This window comes from Phlebotomus papatasi, chromosome 2, assembly GCF_024763615.1.
Source record: "Phlebotomus papatasi isolate M1 chromosome 2, Ppap_2.1, whole genome shotgun sequence".
Taxonomy (NCBI): Eukaryota; Metazoa; Arthropoda; class Insecta; order Diptera; family Psychodidae; genus Phlebotomus; species Phlebotomus papatasi.
The window spans coordinates 106,313,637-106,332,272 of NC_077223.1; the positions used below are offsets into that span (position 1 = coordinate 106,313,637).

The window sequence follows — 18,636 nt, forward strand, 5'->3', positions numbered from 1 at the left end:
TCGAAAAGGTGTGTCGGAGCCATTACTGCTGATTTGTACAGTACCAATGCAAAAGGAATAAAATGAGAAAATTTAGAATAGTAATCCTTTGAAAACAATAAACTTTCAGAATGAATCTGATGAAATGATGTCGATTGGGAGTCCACTGTCCGAGTCACTAAGCGTTGAGGCACCTAGTATGGGAGTTTTGGGTGATAATTTGATAGATCCTCTACTTGATTCACTGCCCAACTCCCACTATGACCAAGAGTTCAATTTTGAATTTTCCGACCACAACTATCGGTATCACGATGTTGGAACTCCATGCTCTAGCTTGAGTCCAGCAAGCTCAGGACCCCTCCCGAGTCCAGCTAGTTACTCTATTCCACCAGATCCACTGGTCAATACCCCAAGTCCTCCACCAACAACGCAGGACTTTACAGAATTCCTCCAAGCATCCAACACTACCCCAAAACCCTTTGAAGCAGACTTTTCCAATCTCACCCTAACCGATAGCGAACAGAGGGAACTCTATGAGGCGGCCAAGTGCATCCAGAAGGCCTATCGCTCCTACAAGGGGCGCAAGAAGCTCGAAGAACAGGACAAGGAACGTACAGCTGCCATTGTTATTCAGAATTACTATAGAAGATATAAGCAAGTAAGAAAATTTATTACTCACGTACCATCTAAAATTTTCTAAATGGTAATTTTTCCACCCTCATCATTCTGCCCAAAAAAAACAAAAAAAAGTACGTGTATTACCGTCAAATGACTCATGCTGCATTAATAATCCAGAACGGGTATCGCTCATACTGTGAAAATAAAAGATTTAAAAAGGCTCAGCATCAAAATATGCAAGGGACATCCAACGACAGTGTTCCGTCATCGTCTCAATGTTTAGAGAATTTTTACAAGAATTATCAGTCAGAACAGGCACAATTTCAATGCTCCACAACACCAAAAGAATTAAGTCCTTCAGGCCCACTGAAGTATGTATCCTTATGTCGCCTTCAGAATTTTTCCTTTATAAATCAATTTACTAATTAAATGACAATTTAATAGGAGGACTTATTCTCAGAGAACACAAAATCAAGCAGCTAGAAAAATACAACAGTTTATGCGACAATCAAAAATGAAGTGAGTATAATTTATTTTATAAATTTCTTCTATTTTATTTACATATTTTCCATTATTTAAAAATGAAAGAAATTTTGGGTATACGTGGGGTAGGACTTTTTGAAGTCCTATATCTTACAGACATTTTATTTTTAATATCTCCCATTCCCGAAGTATCGCACTACACGATTTTTTACTATGTTCCTTAATGAATTTTAATCCATGGCAATATATAGGGTAAATTAAGTTAATTCAAAACCTGCTCCAAATGGAAATTTTCCGCTACTCTAAATGGAAACGTCATTGTTTTCATGATAAATGCAGTACTAAATTATTATATTTATATATTTTCTATACCACAGTTTCATTATTTAGTTAATTTTGCTCTAAATAATGCGAAAACCCAATTTTAATTTGTTAATTTCTCAGAAAAATTAAAAGTGTACCTTTTCATCGTCGAATTTTTCATCGATCGACTATGTTTTCCAATGAAAAACACAACAAAGTGACTGATGTTTATTCGTTTTGTTTAATATTTATGTCATATTTCTGGCTAATTTTAGTTAAATTAAGTGCTAATCTTTATTGTTAACGGTACGTGAAGTTTTCAAATGAAATAATTACCTATTTCGTGAACAAAAATTGTTTTTCTGAAGTGTCTGCAAATGCTTTAATAGGAAACCCCGGAAATATGATTTTTTGGAGAGAGTTTCTTATTGTTTTAGATGAGAAAGAAGAAAAGACCAGGAATAAGAACAAATCCTGCACTTAAGAGCGACTCAACAATGTTTTGGAAGCCTTTCGTCGCGGTTTCACTTACACTCTTTGTCTCCAATTATAAACCTTCCCTTGTCTCCATTTGGATTAATTTGTTTTTCAATAGAAGCATTTTGCACTCGCGTATTTTTCTCGTACTTAAGAGGTTTTCAAATTATATCTAAAGAATTTTCACTAAACAGTAACATTCTAGAATTGATCCAAATACTCATGCCAATTTTCTCAACTATAAAAAAAATAATTTATTTTATACAGCCCCAATAATGTACTTAAAAATTGTACTGGGACATGAATCCATTAATAAATAAAAAAATAGAAGAGTCAAGGAGCAAATTTGTGTAATTCTCTTCAGAAAAAATATGAACTTAATGTGTTGAATCTTCTGTCAAAGTTAAAGCGTCTGGAAATGGTTTTGAATTAGGACATTTACCCTACACAGAAAAAAATATTTTGTGAAATGTTCGTAAATGTTTGTGAATTCCTATGGGGGAGTTACGAAATGCTCGTGAATCGTATAACCCACAAACAAGTTCGTAAAAGTTTGTACTTTTTTCACTAAAATTGTTCTTAACATGATCACTTGACGAGCATTCTTTGTACTTTTACAAACATTTGTTCGTAAATATTCGTAAACACACAAAAAATGTTCGTAAAATTTTGTCATTTGTTCGTAAATTTTTGTTTATCTGTCGAATATTTTATGAACATTTACGAACAAATGACAAAATTTTACGAACATTTTTTATGTGTTTACGAACATTTACGAACAAATATTTGTAAAAGTACAAAAAATGCTCGTCAAGTGATCATGTTACGAATAATGTTTGTGAAAAAGTACAAACTTTTACGAATTTGTGGGTTATACGATTCACGAGCATTTCGTAAGTCCCCCATAGGAATTCACAAACATTTATGAACATTTTTACAAAATATTTTTTCTGTGTAGTCGGTTACATCAACCATTATCGTATTTGCAGTTATTTTGTATCAGTAGTTGATGCAAGAGCTGACGCCGACGTTTGAATTTCTGTTTGTACCAAATGCACATTGGGGAATGTTGGCATGATTCGCACAGAATGAACCTTCAAACAACGCAAATTTTCTCTTTGTTTTCAAAGAGCTAGTTCGTCATTTCTTAGCCATACGATAGATCATTATTAAGCTCATGAAACATGAGAAATGGTCATTTTGTCTGAAATTTGTGTAATGTTACACGAAATCTGTAACAAAATGTACACAGCTGATGTGTAATTTTCGCTAATTTCGCCATAAAAAGACGTTATATAAAACAAGAAAGTAAAATTTGATACCGTGAGACGTAAAAAAAAACACTTCCGTTACAGTATTCTTTCTATTTTCGCATTAGAAAAAGAATTTTACTTAAAAAGTGCAATCTTTCATCATTTAATTGATTACACAGTTAACTATTATATGAAATTTAAATTACACATTTTTAGATTACTCGTTTTGCTCAAATACATAATTTGAGGAACTTTACAAGAACAATCGTGGTAAAAAAGCAAACCAACGATTATCCTTCTATTTTTTTTACTGTGTTGAAAAAAAAAGAAACCGAAGCTTATTGTTGCTTCATGAGGCCTACAATGAATACGCGTCATCGAAATCTGTCCGCAAAAATTGGTTTAAACGGTCCAAATGCTTCAGAAATAGCGATTTTACACTAAGGACCAGAAGACCAAAAACATAAAAAAGTGCCGATCTGTCAGCGCTAATTGACAGAAACTGAACAAAAGACTATCAACAGGTATCATTACCGATAGTAATTCACGAATTTAACCAATGATTCGTTCGAAAAACTACCTTAATTAGCCAAGATATACGAAAATTTATTCATACTCCCAATATAATAATAACGGACCATTTTTAAGTGTCAGATAAACGGAAGTATCGTATCATTTCATTTTTTCTTATGCTCCTTTTGTCCCATAACTGCCGAATGTATCAATTTTCGTCGTAGGGGAATGTAGGCACGGTTCGCACAGAGTGAACCTTCAAACGATGCAAATTTTCTCTTTGTTTGCAAAGAGCTGGCCTACTTTATAATGATCTATCTTATGACTAAGAAATGACGAACTAACTCTTTGCAAACAAAGAGAAAATTTGCGTTGTTTGAAGATTCACTCTGTGCGAATCATGCCAACATTCCCCTAATCTGCTAGAGAATTGCAAACGTTATTATTTCAAAATATAAGCAAGTCAATCCCAAGGACCAAGTAAAAAAAATTACAAAAAGTGTTGCCAATATTTTCGTTTTTCGGACTAATTCATGTTCCGGATGAGGACAACTTTTTCGTCAATTGAAGGTCCAAAGCGCAAGTCCATTGTCATTAAATTTGAGGAGCGTGGGGCAGTTTTGCACATCACGCATAACTTTCGAAAAAACTAAAATTTTAGGATAATAAATTAATAACATAGAAAATGTTCTGTACATTTTTAAATTGCCAATTATATCACGAGAAATTAAACGTTTGACAAATGAGTCTTGAAAAAAACTTTGAGTCCGTGAAACTACCCTCCCCCATACGCTACTTCTAGTAATTTTCTTTAGTTTTTTTTGTGGAATTTATAGTGGAATTTGTGGAATCAAGAGAAGATCTGTTTTCTATTAAATTTTGATAGAGATTTTCTGATTACATTGCCCTGTTCTCTATCTTTGTTTCTAATCCCTAAATATTACTTCTACTAATCTTTATTCTCATTATTATTGCTACTCACTAAAGTATTTGGGAAGATCATTTTTCATACTTGGTAAGAGTTATTTTGTCTAAACAGAAAAGAATACCCTGTAAAAGTTATTACATATTTTCTCTTTTATCCCGATTTGAAAATTCAAAGTCTTTTAAAATTTTATTAAAAATAAATTTTCAGACTTCAGAAAGAACGAGCAGAAAGAGAGAGGCTTGTCCGCCAACCCAGGGCGGTGGATTACCCCCAAAACTCGCAGTATCTCGTTGCTCGCGACCCTCCATGCAACGAGCAAAAGTAAATACTGGTTTAGAGTCAGCAAAATTGCAGAACTCTTCTAATTAAATTTATTGTAGATTCTATAGAAAATCTACTTATTTATTAATATACTGAAAAAGTGTGATTTATCATACACAAACCTTATCCTATTAATCTATTATTAAAGAAAATTGGTAATATCTAGAAAGAAATAAAAGCTTTGAACAAATATTAATTTGTGACGCTTAATTATCAAAGAGACTAGAAAAAAAAAGAAATTATCTTAGTTAATAAAAATTTCTCCCTTTTTCATATTCTTCTTGGTAATAATGTAGTAAATGATTATGAATAAGAATAAGAAAAAAATTAACATATTTTTTTAAAAAAAACAAAAAAATTAAAATAAACTGCAATTTGCAGGTTTTTTTGCTTAAAAGCCATGAAAATTGTTTGAGAAGAAAAAAACCATAAATTAGACTCAAAATACAATGAAATAAAAAAAAAACAAAAAATTAGATTTGTAAATATTGCTTATATAAAAAAAAATTGTTTGAAAAAGAATAACTTTGTCGATTAAAATCGGTATATAACAGAATACCTGAAAAAAACATATTGTGATAAAATATGATAAGTACTTACAATTAATAAAAGTACCTATGGGCAACCTATAGATGAAAAAAAAAATATGAAGGAAATGCAAAAGATAAAAAAATTATATTCAAATATTCTTATGTATAAGGACTGTTAAAAAAAATCATCAAACTATGAGTATTTATACAAGAAAACAAAAAAAAATATGGACACTATTTCTAATTGAAGTCCATACATAAAATACATAACATACCATTTAATTACATAATGTCCATAATTTCTTTTTAATAAATAAACTTTTAGCATATTTCAGTGCATAAATAGAAAAGGAGAAGATGGAGAAATGATAATTGTAGAGAAAAAAAACGTCCATAAAAGTACTAAAAAATTTACCATATATAGCTACGCGAAATTAATATATATTAAAAAAAAAGAACTAAATAAATAAAAAGAACTTGTTGAACAATATATAATGAACAACTCGAGAGGCAATCAAATGTAGAAATTCATATGCATATTTTTTGGGTTTTATCTACAATTTAAAATAGCGTTATCAATTTTACCATATTTCAACACTTTTCAGAAAAAAAAATTATTTAAACAATTTACATAAAATAATTTTTAAGTTATAGGATATTTTTACGGCTTTAATGGAAAACTGCAAGAGAGATTTTTATCCAAAGACTACAATCCCTGTTATCTGCTTCACTGAGATACTGGAGATTAAAAAAATAAATAAAAAAGTTGGACAATTCCTTTATTAACAAAAAAAATATTAGTAGAGTTCATTGACAGAGTCCGACTGTTTACAATAAATCTCAAAGAAGTGAGAGAACAACGAATTCAGAAAGAAATGTCCTCCAGGATATCCAGTAAATTTTTACTGAAGGACTTTATTTTGCAGTAAATATTTCACAAAATGGGACTTGCCTAAAATAAGAAAAAACAAGATTTGGGTAACCTCTTGATCCATTTGTCTTACAAGTAAGGATTTCAAGTTCAAAAACAAAATTTTAAACTAAAACACTTTAGTTCTTTAAGTCAAATTTCTATTCCTGCATTAGAGAAAAGAAAGTAAATCTAAGAAACTACTTCATCTATTGATCTTACAATATTTACATAAGACATACAAAAAATTATTTACCATTTCCCAATAACTTATTCCCTTACCGTAGAGAATTTCTTAACTTCGAAAGGATTAATACTGTCTTGCAGATAGTATAAGGGGGAGATTGATATTTTGTTTTCATTTGTTTCCTGATTTTTTTCTTCATAAAAGTGAGAATTACAGGTCAACTGGAAGGATTATGGACCGGCACCTCATACGGCTTAATCCATTTAAACGCTGTGTAACTTACGTCTCAACAGTCACTTAATTTAAATTTCCTTAAACCATTAGGGGAAAGTACTCTCCCTTCGAGCGTTCATGCCTTCGAATAATGTGAATTTTCTTTTAGTTTTCCTAAGAGACTTACATATTTCTATTAAATATTAGTTGGCTTATCATCAATTGTTGATAATTCCGTGATAATTTACTAGAAATCTCTTACGACCAAGGGCCTGACATTTCCTATGTTTCCCATATATTAATAGCGAGCCGAAAAAATTTTTGAGTTTATTAGCTGTTTTCTGTCATTGTAGAATGAATTAGCAAAAAATACTAATACAAAATAAAAGCCAATTTAATAACGTAGAGGCAACCGAAAACCCTAAATTGACAACCTACGTAGCTTTGAAGATATCTCGTGAAATATGTACGAAAACAGGGAAAAAATTACACTAAAACCGGTCGCATTTTTCACCGCTAATGTCACCCCCTTGCTTACGACAAACAAAAGTAATTCACATTATTCGAAGGCGTGAACGTTCGAAGGGAGAGCACTTTCCCCTACAAAAATCATTTATTTACGTAGTGTATCTGCATAAGAAAAGAATTTGCCAAGTTGAATTCAAATCAAAAAAGAGTCTAAAGGAAAATATTATCAAAATCGGCGCTATGTCAAGCTTTTCGTGAGAAAGGTACCACGAAACACTGGGGTTATTTAGAGAGAATCTCCGTCCGGATGCAGCAACACAACTGGTGGAGTTTTCAACTCAGAATAAAGTTGTGTTGCCGCATCCGGACGGAGATTCTCTCCGAATAACCCCACTTTTACATCAATGGCAATTTATTTCTCATAAAGTACCACAAAAGTATTTTCGCTTCAACCGGGCTATTTTTTGGCAAAAAACAAATGGTCAGTAAAAAGTGAAAAGCGGTCAGAAGAATATCAAATTTGATCAGCAAATAATTCGAAATAATCAGCAAAAATTTTCAATTTTGTCAGTAAAAAGTTAAATTTGGTCAGTAAAAACTTCGAGTTGAACAGTTAAAAAATTAAAAATTAATCAGCAAAAAATTAAAAATGGTCAGTAAAAATATTAAAAATGGTTATATTCGAGTTGATCAGGAAAAAATTAAAAATTAATCAGCAAATGGTTAAAAATGGTCAGTAAAAAATTAAAAATGAGCAGTAAAAATATTCGAGTTGATCAGAAAAAAATTAAAAATGAGCAGCAAAAACAATTTTAAAAAAGCAGTAAAAAATTAAAAATGAGCAGTAAAAACTAAAGTGGTCAGCAAAAAATTAAAAATGATCAGTAGAAATATTCGTATTGATCAGTGAAATATTAAAAGGTGGTCAGCAAAAAATTGAAAAGGAGCAGTAAAAAATTAAAATTGGTCAGCAAAAAATTAAGAGGTCAGTAAAAAATTAAAAGTGGTCAGTAAGAAATAAAAATCGGTCAGTAAAAAATTAAAAACGAGCAGTAAAAAATCAAAATTTGCAAGTAAAAAATTAAAAGTGGTCAGTAAAAAATAAAAATTGGTCAGTAAAAAATTAAAAGTGAACAGTAAAAAATTAAATGTTATCAGTAAAAAATTAAAAGTGGTCAGTAAAAAATTAAAAGTGGTCAACAAAAAATAAAAAGTGGTCAGTAAAACCACTTTTAACTTTCTACTGACCATTTTTTGATTTTCTACTCATCAAATTTTATATTCTACTGCTCAATTTTAATTTCTTTACTGACCATATTTTATTTTTTACTGACCACTTATAATTTTTTACTGACCACTTTTTATTTTTTACTGACCATTTTTTGTTTTTTACTGATCATCTTTTACTTTTTACTGATCATGTTTAATTTTTTGCTGACCACTTTTCATTTTTTACTGACCGCTTTTAATAAAGTACTGCTCTTTTTTTTATTTTTTACTGACCAGTTTTTTTTATTTTTTACTGATCATTTTGAATTTTTTGCTGACCAAATTTGACTTTTTACTGCTTGTTTATTCAATGCCTATTTTTTGGTAATTGAGGAACTAATATAACTTAAAAATCCTTTCCCAGCAACAATTCGGATATCAATAGCGGAGAAATAAATTACCCAAAACCGTTTTGTTTGCGTTCAATATTGTACTCATAATACATTAATTTTACATTGATTTATAATATTCACCATTCATTTATAAAGTGTAATTGACCAAGAATAGAATTTGCCAACTAGAATTCAAAACTGAAAAGAGTACGAAGGAAAATATTATCAAAATCGACGCAATGTCTAACTTTCCATGGGCAATTCCTTAACAGAAACTTTGCATAACAATCTGCGAAGTAAGAAAAGTACCACAAAGTGGAATTTTACATCTGTCCGGGTATGTTCTTTCCCGGAGACGACTCAAATATTTATCAATTCCATGGAAATAAACCATTCAAAATTGTCTAATTGGCTTTTTAATAGCAACTCGTGAAATTATTTATGTGTTTTTAACAGAAAAATTTCACTGGAAAGTCCAACTGACTACTGAGACACACTATCGAATCGATAGTCTCGATAAATCTATATCTGTTACATTAGGTGAATGTGGACTTTTTACGCATTGTTGGGCCATTCATTGTGAGTTTCTTAAAAGAATGAGACTGTTGATAAACATCTACACAGTAAAAAAATGTGTAAAATTTTACTACAATAATAGTGCAAAATCGACCATTTTAGTAGTTTAATTTCAAAATGTTTTAAAAATACACAACATTTTGGTAATTTATTGTCACGTGATTGAAAATTACCACTATTGTAGTTGAGAAATTTTCAACAACGTTGTTTAATTTGAAAATGTGTAAAATTTTAACACTATGATAGTGTGAAATCTGATAAATTAATCATTTAATTACGATCTGTGTAAAATTTCTCACTATTATAGTCATAAAAAATTTTCAACAATGTTTTGTAATTTAAAACTTGAAAAATTCTAAAAATTACCACTATTTTAGTATGATTATAGTTTTTCACATTATTATAGTGTGAAAAAATACACAACTTTATGGTATTTTTTGTCACATGATCAAAAATTAACATTATTATAGTTTGACCATAATATTTCACACCATTATAGTGTGAAGCCTTGTGTATTTCAACCAAAGTTGTTGAATTTTTCAACAAAACTTGTGTAAAAATTGTTGAATTTCCATTTAAGACATATACTTCAGTCGAGATGCTTTTCATTGGGCAAAAGTCATATAGAACATCAAATATTTATATGCATAATAAGTATTTCGTGAAGATCCAAGCATCAGATGTAATTATCTCGCATTAGGGAGGATCCCAAGTACAGGAAAAAACATTATAAATGTCCAAAAAGGCAAAAAAAAACATAAATAAAGGAAATGAAATGAAAATTCAACAATTTTTGAGTTTACACACATTAATTCAACAATTTTTAAATTCAACAACTTGGAATTCAACAACTTTAAATTAAACAATTTTAAATAAAACATTTTTTCCAAATTTAACACTATAATAGTGGTGTGAAAGATTACACATTATAATAGTGATATTTTTGTACTGTGTATATTAATTTCAGGAAGTGCAGCTATCGCTAAAATTTTTCAGAATCGACAGTCGATAGTATCGAAAATAATTTATCATGATACCCCTGCTGATCGTAGATTGTCCAAGAACGCCTTCCCCGTGATGAGTGGTTCTTCCGTGCTCCTGAAGTTTTTTGGGCAGAGGAATTGCATTCTTTTATTACGTTTTATCATAGTGAAAGTGTCTTTTCTGGCATTCTGACTCAAAGGCCGTTTTCAGACTAGAGGTTTAACCCAGTTCCCGAGGGCCTCAAAACCTTAAACAGCAACCGATTTTATTAATTTTTCAAAATCTACTTGGTAATTTGACTTTAATAATCCAATTTTAAGTCAATTTTTTCCAAAAATCTGATAAGATATGATAAGATATTAGAGAATTTAAGTTATATGGCTAAGCCTTAGGTCTGAAGCCCGTAAAACTCACAGCTGTGAGAGTCGAGTGAGAGATCTCACCGCCCAAGAGCGAACGGTCTTGCCTTTTGCACCACTGAGATCCCCGGTACTAACTAATCTAACTTAAATACGCCGGACCACAAGCTTTTCAGTTAACCTGTATTTTCTTATGTTCTTATTGTTGAATAATTTAAAAAAAAAGAGAGATCTTAAAATGTCTGATAGAGTTCCTGATAACGTTGTCAGAAGATCTTTGACGGAAAAAAGGTGTATATTTCTTTTCAAAAACAAAAAATAAACAGTATTGAACAAATTGTACATATGGTGTAAAGTCCATAAAATGAAAAAAAAATTCACTGTTAATTGTAACAGAGGTTTATTGTAAAGAAAAAGAAAATAGCAATAGGAAATCAAGAAAATTAAATATATTTATCAACTCTAATATACAATTTATTTTACAATTTGAATGATACAGTGCTCCTACGGCACTCAATTTTGTGGTATTCAAATGACTTCTTTTGTAAAGAATACGCAGCTACAATAATTCTATTTTTACCATTTTTTTGTAATTTCGTTCCAACTCCAATTAACTCTCCTTAGCTTACATAAACATTGTAATATCTATTTTCACTGCCATATTTTTACTTAGATTCAGAATATCCTAAATACTCATCTGTATTAAAAAAAAAATATTACAAGTTAAATAGACAGAACAAAAATGTATTTTAAAGAAAAAATTATATATAGATACTTTTTCGATATTAATAATGATGATGAAAAAATATAATAATAAAATGAAAAAATAGAATAGAAGACACGAATTCATTATAATTGACATATCAAATTTCTTATTTTACAACTAAGGAAGGAAAGAATACTTATTTTTCTATAAGTGCACTTCAAATTTTAGGCTTGTACATAAAAAAAGAAAGAAAAAAAATGAACTCTTAATATTTGTTTTGAAACAGTAATATTTTTCAAAATGATCCTCTTGTATAAATGAAAACCATGTAGAGAAGGAACAAAAATTCCCCTTTCTCCAATGAAATACAATTTTAAAAGTTATTCTTATACTATTCGAGATGTAATTTTGAAGAGAAGAAGAAAAAAAATTGAAGGAGACTTCATAAAATGAATATTTAAGAGCTTTCAGAAAAAATTGCTTTAGGAAGAGGGAGAAAAAAAATTGTGACATTGAAAATTGGGACTTGTAAATATTAAGAATTTCACATTTTTAATCGTAGAATAGTTTAAAATTTCCTTCTAAACTGTCCAGTATGAAATATTGCTTAAAATAAGAAAAGAAAAAAAACTGACATAAATTGTCTTTTGAGCGGTTCTAAGCCGTTTCCTTCGAATCCACGACTACCCAGGGTAGTCGAATGGGAGTAAATAATAAATATTTCTAGTCTTTATCACTTTTTCAAATTTCTCTGCAAAGATACAATACAATTGCTCAAGGATAATTGGAATGAGAACGGTGATTAAAGAAGAGTTTCTTAAAAAGAAAAATTTTTTAGTAGAATTTCAGTATTAAATCAAATTGAAATTTACACTTTCGACGGCTCATTACAAGACTGTCTATAAATGCTATTTCTAATAAGATTATCGTAAAATCTTCTCTCGTATTTTTGCTCTTTACTTCTCAAAACTCTAAATTATGGAATTCCTTTTTTTTCCATAAGGACTTCCTATTGTAGAGATTTTAATCTATTATCCAAGTCTTGCCAGGAGTCGTCGATATGCACACATATAATGAGCAAAAATTAAATATTGCGAAATAAATAAATCCATATCAAAATGAGATACTAATATCTTAAGTTACTTTTTATGATAACACTATGCAGCGATTTTAAACTCTGTTGTTTGTATTGGTTCTTATGCTATTTTCTCTAATTATAGATCTAATGGCTCCGTTCAGTAATAACCTTTCGAAGAGACAAAGCCAATCCAAACCTATTCGAAAATCCACCGAAAGACTAAAGTGCAAGTTCACGTACTCGCCGCTCTAGCGGTGGTTGTTCTGTTATTTCGAATTTCGATATTCTTGATCAGAGGCGTGCAAGAACCGTTGAAACCGAATAAACGTCAAATGATGAAACATGTACGTAAATGGTCAAAACGCTACCAGAACAAACTTATTTTGACGTTTATTCGATTTTTAACGGTTCTTGTACACCTCTGTTCTTGACACTTCAATCATCAACAATGTCAACAACAGTTCGCAAACGTTTACTGCAAAATGTGAATTTTTGTGTAAATGAACTTTCTCAGTTTTGTGTAGGGGGAAGTGGGGCACCTTTGAAAGTGGGGCACCTTTAAAATTTGGATTTTTCTCCTATGTATTGTATTCTTGAATATCACTTTATTCCTCAAGTATCAGATCCAGAGAGAGCTCTGGTACCACTGATTACAGCTTATATAACCCCCCACCATAACAATGAATATTTCAATACATTACATTTTCCCTCCTTTTTTTAAACACAAACAATATTTCAAGAAATTTAAACCATTGACAGCATAATATTATTAACTATATTTTTTTCATGCTTTGTAATTCACTCGCGTTTTCTGACGAAGCCGGGAACTTCTTCTGAATGGTGTACTAGGCGAAACGGGTAACAATTTCTCCGGACTGTAGAAGACGTCGTCTTCCAAAGAATCATAATCAAGTTCAGGCGATAGCGGAGCGTTACAACTTCTTCGTATACTTGACTTATGAGATCCGTTGGCTGCTACAAATGACTCTTTCTGCTTATATGCCTTCAATTGATCCCTGTGACATTTCATATGTTTGTTACCCAGTTGTACCAAATAAACTACTTTTGAGATCTTTTTCAATATAACTCCTTTGATCCAAGAACTCCCATAGAAGTACAGGATTGGATCTCCTTTCTCAAATGATCGTCCTTTCCCCCCATTCTTAGTTGCTCCCTTCTTCATATTCTGCTTTTCTCCCTGTGAATCCATCGTCCTTCCCTTCTTCTTCTTCTCCTCCCGCCTTTTTGTGTTCTCAAGCTCATTTTTCAAAATTGTCGTCATCCTCGGATTGATAATCTGGAAGGGCGTTCGCGGCGCATACCCCAGCAACCTTGCCATCGGCGATATTCCTGTCGCTGTTGGATAATTGTTGTATCTGAAATTGAAATTTTGAATTTTATAAACTACGGAAACTTTCTCCAAAGCCGTATCTTTGAAGTATTTCTTTAGTGCCGACTTAACAGTTTTTACAGCCCTTTCTGCCAATCCATTCGACTGAGGATGATATGGAGGTGACGTGATTTGTTCAATACCATTACTTTTTAAAAATTGTTTAAAATTTGCTGAATTAAATGGTGGTCCATTATCGCTTACTATTTTTTCTGGCAATCCAAATATCGCAAACAAGGACCTCATAGTCACAATAACGGCTCCTGCATTCGTACTAGCCATTAATTCAACATGTATAAACTGGGAAAAGGCATCCACTAATAAAAAATAACTTTTTCCATTTAAATGAAAGAAATCGATATGTACCCTTCCAAAGGGTTTATCCGATTTTTCCCATGATGTTAAATGCTTATTTGCTGGCGCAGGTGACAGTTCTTGGCATATTTTACAACATTTGATTTCATCTTCAATGTCACGATCTATCAACGGCCACCAGCAACAGCTTCTAGCCATAGTTTTGGTTCGGATAATTCCTTCATGACCACAATGTAAAATCCTTAATACTTGCCCACGTAAACTCCCAGGAATGACTATTCTATTACCCAAATATAATACACCATTAACAATTTTTAACGCATCCTTAACTCTCCAGAAATGCTTATAAATATCCGCACAACCCCTCGGAAATCCATTTTCTACGTACTCTAACACTGTCCTAAGCACCGGATCTTTTAGCGAACATTCTCTGATAACCTCCTCAGACACAGGCAAACCACCAACTACATCAAGAAATCCCACGCAATTATCTGGTATCCCCGTTGGCTGTTTTAATGGAAACCTCGAAAGAAAATCAGCATTAGCATTCATATTGCCCTTCTTGTACACTATTTTTAATTTATACATTCCCAACAGAATAGCCCATCGAGATATACGCGCAGTCGCTACCGCATTACTCCGTTTCGTGTCTCCAAACAGTTCTTTTAAACTTGAGTGATCCGTGTAAACAGTCACTTCTCGTCCATAAATATATTTATGGAATTTTTTTACCGCAAATACGAGGCTCAATGCTTCCCTTTCCACAATGGAATAGTTACGTTCAGCTTGTGACAGAGTACTGGATACAAACATTATGGGTTTCTCCACCCCCTCTATCACATGAGATAAAACTGCTCCGACGCCCCCTCCTGAAGCGTCTACACTTACAACCAATGGCAGTTCACTCTGAAAATGTGTTAAAAGCGACTCCTCGCTTAACCAGTACTTACTCTCCTCAAAAATTTTCTCATGTAACTTATTCCAAACAAAAGGAACATTGTTTTTTAGCAGTTCATATAATGGTGCCAATCTACCAGACAAATTATTTATAAATCTTCCGTAATACGTTAATAATCCCAAATAAGACTTAAGTTCCGTTACATTAGTTGGTGATTTGGCTGCTCTGATCACCTCAATCTTACTCTTCAATGGTTTAACTCCTTCTTTTGTTAACTTATGCCCCAAATATTCAATTTCATCTGTGAAGAACAAACATTTATCCTTATTCGCTTTAATATTAAATCTTTTCAATCTATCTAAAACCAGCAACACAATTTTCTCACAATCTTTTTTTGTTTTGCCCCCGATCAAAATATCATCAATATAACACGTAACCTGAGGAATGCCTTCTAATACTCTATCCATTGTAGACTGGAAGATCGCTGGACTGGAATTCAACCCGAAAATTAATCTCGTGTATTGGAACAACCCCCACATTGTATTTATCGTTAATAACTCTCTAGACTCCGGATTGACAAGCAATTGCTGGTATGCCCCTGCCAGATCAATCAAGCAAAAAACTGAGCAATTTTTTAGACTCATAAAACACTCATCCACTCGGGGCAATGGATAATGTGCCAATTCTACCTGCCGATTTACTGTCACCTTGCAATCCACACAGAGTCTCAAACTACCATTCTTTTTCTTAACTACCACCATGGGAGATGCCCACCTTGAATATTTCACGGGTATTAATACACCCGCTTTTACTAATTTGTGTAGTTCTTTCTCAACTTCATCTCTAATTCCAAATGGAATGGCATAGGGCTTGTGAAAAACGGGTTTAGCATCAGGCTTCAAAACAATATCTACCCTAAAATCTCTTATTGGAGAGCTATCGTCCCCATTAAAAACCTCAGGAAACTTATCAATTATGTTCTTGCCCGAACTACTCATTCCTTTTTCTATTTTAGCGATTGAATGCGCGGGATACACTTTCGAATAACGAAAACTCATTCTCCAATGTGGAAAGAATAATTCCAACCAATTTCTACCGCATAATGGAATAAATCTTTTTGAGCAGTTCAACACCAAAAGTGGCAATTTTTCAAAACACTTCCTCTCCCCGTTTTCGTAAATCACCTGAACCGATACTATAATTTTACCCACAACTTCAACTGATTGACCTGTTACAACTTTTAATTTACAGGGCTCTTTAATTAATTTTAACTCCCGAAAATGATTCTCAAAATCAATCACATGCATTACTGATACACACGCTCCCGAATCAATTTCCATGGTTAAAGATTTGTCACATATCCTCAGGTCAATGAACTCTGGTTGTTCATTTGATATCTTCCCAATAATTTTGTTCATACTCACGGTACTACTTACGGTACCATAGGTCTCCTCGACCGACAAATGTGGCTTTTTTACCAGCGCACCCAGTCTCATCGTGTGGACTCTGTACTCCAAGTTGTCTGTTGATGAGTTGTTGCTCTCCTCTGATTCTGATTCCAGCTGGTTAATTCCACTACTCTCTTTTCGACCTCTCTTTCCCCTTGCTGCTGTACAATCAGCTGCGATGTGATAAGACCATTGTCCACAGCGAAAACATTTGATGGGTGATTTGTTCCTCTTCTTGCTACGAATTTGACGAGTTTCCTCTCTCTCTCTACGATCAAACTTTCGGGTTTTCCTGTTCCATGAACCTCTCTCTTTCTGCCGAGTGTACATTGCCGCAATTTCTCCTGATGGCTGCATCAATTGTGCATTTCTTTCAGCTAACTCCATAGCCAATGCTCTCTTTAATGTGTCCTCAAAACTCTTATCTTCAGCCAAAAGTCGGCCTTGGATTGTCTTAGACTGGATGCCACACACTAACTTGTCTCTAAGCGCATCTTTGAGAAAATTACCGAAGTTACAAGTTTGAGCTAACACTTGTAATTCACTCACATATTCACTAATGCTCTCTCCTTCTTGTTGCCGTCTCTCATGGAATTTAAACCTCTCCGCCGTGACGCTTCTTTTTGGCGCGAATTTTTCCTTAAGTATTCCAATGATATCTTTATAAGATTTGCTGCTCACTTTCTCAGGCTGAATCGCTGCCTTCAAAATCTTTAAACATAACTGCCCAGCAAACGTTATAAACGCCGCACATTTACGTTTGTCTTCCTCAATTCCATTTAGATGGAAAAACTGCTCCATCCTCTCAATGTAATCCTCAAAATCACCAGATTCCTCCGGGATATAATTTTCTATAAATCCTACGCAGGATCCAGCTGAATTTTGAGCGTGACTTTGCTCTTGATTTTGCACTTGATTTTGCGGCATCACTCTAACTTTTGCACTTTCACCACTTTATCCTCGTCGCCACTATTGTATTCTTGAATATCACTTTATTCCTCAAGTATCAGATCCAGAGAGAGCTCTGGTACCACTGATTACAGCTTATATAACCCCCCACCATAACAATGAATATTTCAATACATTACACTATGTTTAAGTGGAACTAAGCCAGATGTAATTTAGCTTCATAATCTGTTTGTTTAAAGGTGCCTCACTTTCAAAAGTGCCCCACTTCCCCCTAACTCGTCGGTTTAAACGTTCGAACTTCCAACGGGTTTTTAGGTAAGTTCTCTCTAATTTACCTTCGAATCGGTAAAGCAAAAACCTCAACCGGAGGGAGCTCTCAAATCGGGAAGGTTATTACTGAACGAGAGGAATGATTTACGAAAATGGCTATCGTTTTGCGCCCGTAAATGAGTTAAAACCGTTTTTACTGATTTTGACACTTAGGCGACTATAGTTCCGATTCTACTGAAACGATTTAATTCTTTATAATGCCTTTAAATAAGGTAAGGGAAGTAAGTATCGGCCAGTTAAGAAAAATGCTCAATAATTTGCTTAAAATAAAAGCTCTAGACCAATTTTTGGCATTTTAAAATATATATGTCAATTGGAACTCTAGTATTCCATTTATCTATATCTCTACGATTCATTTCTTAATATTCAGAGAAATTAGTAAAACAATCGGTAAAATTGCAACCATGCACTGCGCATATTGCTTCGGCCATATGAAAGCAGATGAAGAAGATATCGGCCGGAAGTGTAGCAGATATCGGCCAAAAAATAAAACCCCTTTAAAAATATTACAAATTTGAATATTTTTATAATTAATTACGTGGTACTTGAAGAAACACTCTCTGTCATCCACCCCTTATTAGAACCCAACCATCAGGACCAGTTTTTACCACTTTCCAGAGTGATTTTTGGTGAAGGGTGTCTGCATCTTTTCATTTTTCGCCATATTTTTTATCTAATCCTGGAGCTCGTATTTAAGGACAAGAAATCCAGCTTCGGATTGATTCACAATATTCCACAAGCTTAAATTACTCTTTTTCCTACTTAGTACAAGCTTACCAGTGATTTTCCTTTTGATTGTCTTCCGGAAAGTGAAGTGAAAATCTGCACCAAAGGCTCGATTTACATGATTTCTCTCAAC

At 32.7% G+C, this 18,636-nt stretch overlaps 2 protein-coding genes across 2 annotated transcripts in view; one reads left to right on the plus strand and one right to left on the minus strand.

Annotated features, from left to right (window-relative positions):
• Positions 1-5,832, plus strand: part of LOC129801114 (calmodulin-binding transcription activator 1) — a 76,775-nt gene extending 70,943 nt beyond the window's left edge. The window contains exons 20-24 of the mRNA XM_055845878.1: positions 110-637; positions 730-968; positions 1,042-1,116; positions 4,614-4,641; positions 4,762-5,832. Of these exons, the coding sequence (XP_055701853.1) occupies positions 110-637; positions 730-968; positions 1,042-1,116; positions 4,614-4,641; positions 4,762-4,923 (1,032 nt within the window). The 3' untranslated portion in view covers positions 4,924-5,832. The remainder of the gene's footprint in view (positions 1-109; positions 638-729; positions 969-1,041; positions 1,117-4,613; positions 4,642-4,761) is intronic.
• Positions 5,833-13,077: 7,245 nt separating this feature from the next.
• LOC129800601 (uncharacterized) lies at positions 13,078-17,630 on the minus strand. The gene is made up of 2 exons (XM_055845098.1): positions 16,515-17,630; positions 13,078-13,863 (listed from the first exon to the last, which is right to left on the minus strand). The coding sequence occupies exons 1-2, from the start codon at positions 17,463-17,465 to the stop codon at positions 13,747-13,749; spliced, it is 1,068 nt and encodes a 355-aa protein (XP_055701073.1). The 5' UTR covers positions 17,466-17,630; the 3' UTR covers positions 13,078-13,746.
• Positions 17,631-18,636: the final 1,006 nt, after the last annotated feature.